Genomic DNA, 9,383 nt, shown 5'->3' with positions numbered 1-9,383 from the left:
AACTCTGAAAACCAACTCACGCGGCGGAAACAAAACAAAGAATTTACACACTTTGACCTATTCCTAAATTTCTATATTTCTATATCTACACAGTAATTTCTATATCTTTCTCCTATTTCCCCCTGTGCACAGATAGTAAAGCAAAATGGGCAAAATGGCCTCTATATTGTTCACTCAAAGTGTGACAATTTTTTGCCGCACATACGCTGAATGAGCGTAAAGAGAGCCAAATCAAGCTTCCGCGTAATGTTGAAAACTTCGCCGAATTTCCTAGCCGCACAGCTAAATATTCAGGAAAGAGATGCAGATTCCGTTTCCTCATATGTTCCTCTGTCCATTATGATATTTCGGCAGTAATTTCATGAAGGAATTCTTAAAATACCGAAGCGAAAATACTCTATGCAAAAATAGGCGAAAACACGGCCAACAGCACAAACGATCGTAAACTCGTCATTTCATAAAAACAAGAGGGAAATTTAAAAAACTAAAACCATAGAGTTTTAGTTAACCTTCATGAGATGCTTAATCTCAAATATTGTGAGAAATAACAGCGAAATGAAAAATTTGGTCCGGCGGGTTTTTTCAGATGTCTTTTTCATTTTACGATGTGCCGAATAATTTCGATTCCCATAGAAAACAATGGCGTTTATGCGCGTCCGATCGACCGAACACATTGCAAACTTCTCGCCGGTTCAAATTTTTCAATTCTGAACCAATGATAATGAAAATTGGCACGGTGATCCTTTGACTTATAAGCAAAAATCGTATCGTTTTAGATTTTTGAATTTCTTCGTAAAATTTGTTTTATTGCCATTCTATTCATTCTGATCACTAAAATATACTGTTGCCGTCACAATATGGCGATCTGACGGCGTTTACATGTGCAGAACATGGGTCTGAAATTGACGCAAATCAATCAGCAAGTGTCTCCTAAATTGTACAGATCAAATACCTGTCAGGTCGTTGTCTTTTATACAAAATTTGGGTGAATATGAACCACGAACATCACATTAAATTGGTAAAAATAACGCGAAACGGAAGCGAGCTGGTGTAGAGTCTCCACTGTGAACGTGTAGTGAACGTTATCGATCGATATTCTTTGTTGCGAATTGATACATGTTGTGTTGCATACCCGCGGATCGCATGGCGCCAAACTTGTCCAAAGAGCGCCAAAATATGCTGAGACATAAAAGTATCACCAAAACTACACAAATTGTCTTCGATTCAATTTGAGTTGAAGAAAACAACCGATACGTTGATTTTGTGGTACATAAGTCAATATATACGGGCTGCCATGGAAAAATTCATGACGTAACCTGAAAATACGAGCGACAGGCGAGCAGATTTCGATCGATATTTTATTGAAATGAAATTGATACAATGTTCGCTGTCGTCACTAGCAACCAGCCAAAAGCGTTGTCCGGTGGGGGCGCTGTACTGAACAATTTAGGGCCCTTTTTGCCCATAGTGATTCTGAAAATGCAGTATGTAAAGAACATGGAGTTTTTTTTTTTAATTCGAATCATGTCATCGAATTTCAGCACATTTATCACACAAACATCGTACATCGTATTCCAACTGCATACTCTTTCTTTAATGCTCATTTATAAACAGTACTTTGTGTACCAGTACATAAATACTTACACCACCATCATGGTTTTGCCAAATCCCATGTATTCTTACCGATGGGGAGTGTGGACATATTCACGGGAAATTGGAAAAAACAGGTTAACTGCCTTCGGTGCGGAATGTTAGTCTTCATGTGGGTCTAGCAGAATCATTCACAAACTGTTTATCTATTTTGACCAGACGAGAATCGAGTCAGGGCTGGTTTATCGCTTTCTACAATGCGAAAAAGGTGTTTGTTGTCTTCAGTATTGATATCATTCTGATGATGTCCTGGTCAGAAAAACGGACTGCTGTGCAAGAAAAAACAACAACAAACAAACAAACAACAAACAAACAACAAAGTGAACTAGAAATGCGTAATGTTGACTTTTAAAATGGAAAACCACAGTGAATTATAAATTCGTAAATGTTGAGCTGTAAAATATAATTAAGAAATTAAAAGTGAGAAGCTCCACTCTCACCTGCTTATGGGGTATACATTTCCCAGCTTATACGATATGCAAGAGCATGCAGTTCATATGGTGATTTTGTAGAGAGACATGGCCATCTCTCTTTCAAACTGTTAAATCAAGGTTACACCAGAGCAAGACTTGTCTCTACATTCAAACGCTTTTTTGGCAGGTATCGCAAGCTGGTAGATAAATACAATATCTCTCTTCGACAAATGATCACTGATGGCATCGGTGACATTGGGCCTTAGTTAGTGACCACTACCTATCTGACTTACAGATTGATATATGGCGGGTGCCACATGTGGGGCAGGATGCGCTTACTATTTTCGAAACACCTGACATCACTTCTTGGTCTTTTGGCCAGAGGTCCATATATCTTTCTTTCATGAATTTGACTTTGTTTGTACCGTGTATTTACTGTCTGTTCTGTGCTGTTTTGTGTCTATGTTTACAACTATTGTCTTACAAATTTTGACCTAGTGCTATTGGATTATGGATTGGTATGATTGCGATTATTTTAAGATTAAATGCAAAAACAGCGAATTAGATATTGGACAAACTGTATGTGAAATTGTCAAATATAAGATTAAAATCTACAGTGACAACAAATATTGCGAAATTGTGTTCAAAAGTCAATATTTTATCAACATTTCGTCGATGAAAAGTCTATATGAGGCTGGAAATTGGGTCAAAACCGTGTGAACATGTGTATACCCTTGCCATGGCACTGTCCTCCGGCCGTTTATATTCGTAGTTAGGCGGAGACAGCAGCTGTGAAAGACGTGAACACAATAAATTGAAGATATCAACAGAGCATGTCTTTTAACTGTTTTTAATCAGATTCAAGTTTTGGCATGATATAAAACAGAACGAGCACATTTGGTTCCGATGTATTTTATTGCAAAAAATAGCTATTGCTTTTTCCAGACATCTTAACTGTAGAGTTATATATACGACACAAACAGCTGTGTAATTTACTGTATAAAATGGTTGCAATTTGCTTTATTTCTTGAATGCCTGCATGCAAACTATATATTTTCCGTATATTCATGTGCTTCTACATAAACTTGATTATATTACATATATAACTAAGAGGTATGCAATTAAAATTAAGACAACAGGTATAACTGAGTGGAGTATGAAATATTCTCGCAAGAGTATACTGTAGTCTCGTTACGATAATGATGACAATTTTTTGATGTGGAATTTTATGTTAGGTACATTGCGAGGGAGTTTTTTTAAAAAAAACTAGTTTTTAAAATAATCATAAACTCTTTGTTTTTCTCCCCAAGGCATGTTGAAACACAAATTATCTATTTTGTTGAAGAAAATCTATAACATCTGTATGTGTAAAATTCACTGTTTATTGTTTACATGGAATTCTAGTCCGGATCAGAATTCACTCGTCAACAATAACAATGCAATCTACTCATATACAAGCTGAGTTGACAAGTGCAACATTGTGTTTCTGTCCATGTTTATATTTTGGAATAACAATAAATTGTTCCTGATATTAATGACAAAAGCATCGATGAATCATAAAAGTAACTGAGACTAAAACTTTTACCACCAGAGTGACAAAGCCTGGTATTACCGCTGATATTGTGAAGAGATTACATTTGTAACTGTATTGTCTATTGGCTGACGTCGAAGAATAGCGCAGTCAGAGTGTTTTGCTACCACTAAAATATTTGGTTGAAAAAAGACTCTTCTGATTACTTTTATCAGTACAATGATCCAACAAAGTAAACTATGAACAACAGCATTTCTCGGTTACAGGAAGGAATCAAAATCTTTATAACAATTTTTCCGTCACTATTCACTAATATAGATTCATTTTATTAACATCCTTGTTATCATTTATAATTGCATCTTTGTTCCTGACTCAAATTGCCACGCTATTTCATGGTTTTCGATTCACTGCCGTTGAAAGAAATCTCCGGCGTTCTAACACGTTTTCATATGTCTCTCGACAGTTGACTAGGGGGAAGATCTCCGTCAGCCTGCAGATGTCTTTTCTTGCTGGTTTGGAATCCCTGCATATTCCAAGGAAACATGGCAAAATGTAAGAACACGCATCTAATGTCTCTTGAATTAAAGAACCAAAAATGATCAGAGTGAACGCAAAAAACCATCATCAAAAACCATCATCAACTTTGTGTATTAAGGTCATAGACTTGGTTGAAATGAACGTTTACAAGAAACATTTCCCTTTTAATGATTTAAGCTGATTGCTTATTTCTTCACGGTATGTTGAAAGATATAAACCATGTTTGTGGAGTATATTTGCAAAGAAATAGATTATCTTTATGGTAGTAAGCGTCTCGAAAGAGAAATAATTAAACTTCTGTTTAAAATTGAATCAATGAAACTCTCACCCATACTCTTATCGATTCAAGAATAAAAATTAAGGGATATGGTGCAAAGTTTGGTACTAAATCTTGACATTTGCCGATATTTGAAATTTAAAATGGCCACCATACCTGTGTTCATTCTATAGGGAAATCAACATTTTTGGTTTTCGAAATACTGCTACGGTAAAATGTTTCCATACTCCCAAAGTTTTAAATGAGCCCCCACAAGTGGTAGATCAGAAAACAATCGTAAAACGTTTGAGAGTCCGAATATCTATCCCGAGGCGCATTCTACATAAAATGAACCAGGCTTCACTTACATAAACAATTGTGCTGTACACGAGTCTGCATGAAGTACGGGAGGACATTTTTTAATCCGTGACAAATTACGTCCACTCCTTCTGATGTCGTGATTCTTGATATATCATATTCTAAAACACTTGTTTTGACATTTTCGATTTGAAATTTTGATGATCTGAGTCGTGACAATGCCCCAGTCCTCAAACGTTCACAGTGAATAAAACAGAAGGCAGATGCACGATATCCTTCTTTTTATATATATCAATAGAACGGCACCAGTCTTTAAATCAAATAAGTCAAAACGTCTTTTTAGCGTGACCAATCACGTCCAGGTGATGTGTCATCTTTCAGCTGTTCTGGGCTATCATCGTGCCAACTATATCATTGGGCACATTGCTTTTATTCCTTCTGGCCTACACAAATATAATATTCGATAAGGTACCCTTCTTGCATGTGAGTTTGACCCTGGTTTGACCCAGAGTTTGACCCAAAGCGCCCTCTATCGTTAATTTGATGGAAACTGGGCAGAATACATGGCAATCATGTTGCTAAAAAGGCTTTGCACCAACAGCACCAACTTTAATCTTTCATTTTTTCAAATTGTTAAAGATGTCATATATATACAAATTATTTTATGAACGTCACATTACGACCATCAAGATTTTAAAAAATCTAAAATTTCGCTTGTTATAAAATGTACCAGTCAAGCTCGAGCACGGTAATGAGATCACCCAGCACGGGCGGCCGGTCGCAGCTGCAGCTGTTGACCGGCTTTCATTGGCAGCACCCGCGTACTCGTGTGCGGGATACAGGGTAGCTGTACGTATATGGCGCGTAATCAAGGCCAATATTCGAACTCCCAATTTTCAACTATACAACTCAACATTCAACATTCAAACTCCCACCATAGCCCGGCTGACTGCCATAGACAAAATCGCTGGTAGCACCTCAGAAATACGGCCCGCAGTTTCTCCGCCGAAACAGCCGATTTTGAATCCAAAACTTGCATTGATCTACTTTTTCGAGCAGTTCACTGCAGTGGCTTCGCTATCTATTACTGAGATATGGTTGTAATCTGATTCAACTCATGAGCACTCGGGCGAAAACCAGCCCTGCAAACAACATGAACAAAAGAGCATCGCGATATCGAACTTCTAAAGTCGACGTTCATCGAGGAGTGCAACCAGAGAAAATTATGAAATATGTAACAAATCTGATGAGAAAAAAGAAAAATATTTACAGGATAGAAAATGTTCATCATCGATAGTAAATAGCCGAGTGGTTGTTAGAAATAATGTTAATTATAGACTGTTACATCGCTATGTTCATTTGTTTGATAGGCTGGTTTTTCGCGCGAGCTTGGCCAGATCTTTAAGGTTGCGAAATCTCCGATATATATCAGCAAGTATTTACCGCGATTTGAAAAATCTGTAGTAACGTCCGTTTTTCGAAGTTGGGGTCGAACTGAGGAAGTCGTGCTTGCTCAGATCTGTAAAGTGATGAAATCTTCGATATAAGCTTATATTGGATATTTACCCGCGATATGGACAATTCAGTTATGAGTATCGTCTATCGCTGTAAATAATGTATTTCGTGGAAGACCAGCCAAAACTCCCGATGATGTCCGATCGGTCCTCTGTCCCAGTCCCGATCGTCAAGTAATTTTTTTTAAAGCTTACATGTAAAGAATGTATTTCGTGCAAGGCCCTCCCGGAAACTCACGATGTAATCCGATCGATCCTTTCAACGAAGTCCCGCTAGTAATTATGTTTATGAAGTTTCGTGTGGACATTTAATGAAAAAATGCTTTAAATGTAAAAATGTATTTCTTGCATGAATAAATTTAATAATGTAAAACATGCAGGATTCTTAACTACCGGCCATGGATGCTATTTTTGAACTAAGAGTCGGACAGAGGTAGTCGGGTGGTCAGATCTGTTAAGGAGCATTCGTTTTTTACAGGGAGGGGGTCGGTGGAAATCAGGGGGGGGGGTTGACTTTTACGAAACCGTTTTCAAGGGGGGTCAAATTTTGCAATCAATGATTGGAAGGGGGTCAAATTTTACAAAGGTTTGTACGGAGTTATGGAAAAAATTTGACTTTTGAATTTCACAGAAATGTTACTTGGTCCTTCATACAAAATCTATGAGTAGCATGCCGGAAAATGCCGAGAGAGTTTGACCGGTTAAGAAGGGCTTGACTACGCAGTTTCTGCGTAGTGAAGCTTCATTACGTATTCATGGTGACCCCTGGCCAGCTGTCAATAACTTTGGGGGCTTTTGTCTTTTGGCCTGCTTTGCATATGCGTCGTTGGACACGACCTGCCAATCACCCAGGTAGTCAATTAAACTGACTGTTTACCGACCCAATTAACACTATCCAGCAGTATCAGTCATATTTTAATCGCGTGGCCCGGGTGGGCACAACGTAGGAACGCGTGTATTTCTATGTGTACGTTTCACTTGTGGTGTTGTTTGTACCATGGAGGTAGGAATGTTTGTACCATCGTGCGTTTGAAGTAAGCTTACTTGTTTCACCTACAGCATTACCTTCAAGGTGACAGGCTAACTATTAATGTTCAGTATCATTGCACCGAGTTCTGCCCACGGTGAAAACCACCTGTTTTGCCACGGTCCCTCTGTGGAGGGACCGTGGTTTTGCCTACTAATTACTGCCCGTCGCTGCCCGTCCTGAATGTAGCCTATCTATAGCTACAGTAATCAGTCAATATATAATACCCCGCGCCTTATAATTTTTATATAAACCACAGTCTCTCTATCCACGAGGGACTGTGTATAAACTTATAAAATCATAGTCCGTGCCGTAAAATTGTTGACTTTCGATGCGATATAGAGGTTGATCGTTGAATCGCACCGGCGCATCCATATTTACTTGCCCCATAAGCTTACTACTCTGTAAAGGGTGGGTAGATGGAATTCCTGGGCCAAAAATGAACACCGGGGCGAAACTTTTTGTGAACCCATGTGAAAACATAAATCATTTATCAGTTTTGATATATACTCCTAAATTGTAAGTTTGATCATGGAGGTACCTCCATGGTTTGATCAAAATCGAGACCACATTCAAGGGCTATGCAGACTGTCCATGTACGCACACACAGTGACAAGAAGGCGGTAAACACCTACTTACCAAGCACATCGAATCGGCGAAAAGAAGCATAAAAATGCTATAGGCTCATCGCCAAAACAAACGCGCCAATCGCTAACAAAAACCCATACCAAGCGGCCCTTTTTAGGGCCACCAAACACTCCAAAAAGAGAACTACCCCAAAAAAACCCATAAAATGACATAGAACACACAAACACTTAAAAGAAATAACAAAAATCGTACACATAAAAATAATGTGACAGAAAAAATGGCCGTGGAAATAAATCAGCTATTTCCAAAGAAAAGCCGACAACAACATGAAATTCAACAACAACCTATCATCGCTCAAACTATGAAACTCCGAAAAATAGTACTAGGCAAAGGCCTTAAAATTAATTCGGACGCCAACAAAACCAAACAGAATAAAACCACCTCAGGATTTCAACAAATAAAGTCGTAAAATGTGACTACGCTACATCGTGAGACACAAACAATCGCAACAACACAAAATTGGGCTCCACAAACAACAAACACCAAAAACTTGAAAGCTATCTGAAGCTGCTAAACTCGCACTTCTAGAGATACCCTTTCAAACAAGGAAACAAAACATGTCGCGTGCTAAAAGAATCGCGATAAACCAGCTTGCAAACAATAGACAAATTTCGGGAAAAAAAACCCTCGACAAGGGTCGGGTTTTCGTCATTGTCAACACAAACGATTACGTACTCGAATGCGAAAGGCAATTACGCAACACTCAGTATTATACACAACAAGCCAGAACAAACAGTAAACAAAGTAAACGAACTATGAATCAAAATGTACGAGAACAAGCACATCAACCAGGATACTTGTGAGTATCTTGATCCAATAAACATAAAATCCCTACCCCCAGTGGTACTTATTGCCTAAAAATTCACAAACCTCCGCAAAAATCTAAAAGACACACCAGTCAAAACAAAATTTACCGAAGTATACCACCAAACGGACTCACAACGTGACCAAAAATTAATATACTTGCCTCGCTAATCGAAAAGCAAGACCACTAAAATGCATTAAAATAAATTTTCACAAACACAAACTAAGGAAAGAATCTACACCGCGACTGATGAGAAACCACAACCGGGTTTCGAAACGCAAGCGTCAAAGGGCGACTCTATCAACTTTTGTAACAACATAGGTCCGGCTGCGTCTCGCCATAAGCTTTCCCCACACAAACAAAACATTACCGTACACACTAATCCAAACTTCTCTACAAATATCCAAAGCGAAACAAACATTTTTATTAACACACACAATCGGATAAGAATGTAGGAATACATTTTCGAAACGAATCAAACACAAACTCGACACAAAAACATTTAGGATAGTTAGATGGGGAGCCTCTTTCACATTTTTTACATCTCGCTATACTGTCTATGATTCTAAAAATAAAGTCATCTGCCACTTTTTCTGTATACGCGGTTTGGCAAAACTCATCTCTTCAATCGAAAGTCGGGCGATTTCATGGTTCTTTGGGGTACGTCGAGCTTAAGGAATGTGG

At 38.3% G+C, this 9,383-nt stretch overlaps 1 protein-coding gene across 1 annotated transcript in view; it reads right to left on the bottom strand.

The window, feature by feature from the left end:
• Nucleotides 1-2,905: 2,905 nt before the first annotated feature.
• LOC139132055 (inverted formin-2-like) overlaps nt 2,906-9,383 on the bottom strand; it is a 32,467-nt gene continuing 25,989 nt past the window's right edge. The window contains exon 16 of the mRNA XM_070698443.1: nt 2,906-4,117. Coding sequence (XP_070554544.1) covers nt 4,040-4,117 — 78 coding nt within the window. The 3' untranslated portion in view covers nt 2,906-4,039. The remainder of the gene's footprint in view (nt 4,118-9,383) is intronic.

Source organism: Ptychodera flava, chromosome 4 (assembly GCF_041260155.1).
Source record: "Ptychodera flava strain L36383 chromosome 4, AS_Pfla_20210202, whole genome shotgun sequence".
Lineage (NCBI taxonomy): Eukaryota > Metazoa > Hemichordata > Enteropneusta > Ptychoderidae > Ptychodera > Ptychodera flava.
Note: the sequence above shows the minus strand (reverse complement) of the source record. Positions and strands in the feature narration are given on the sequence as shown.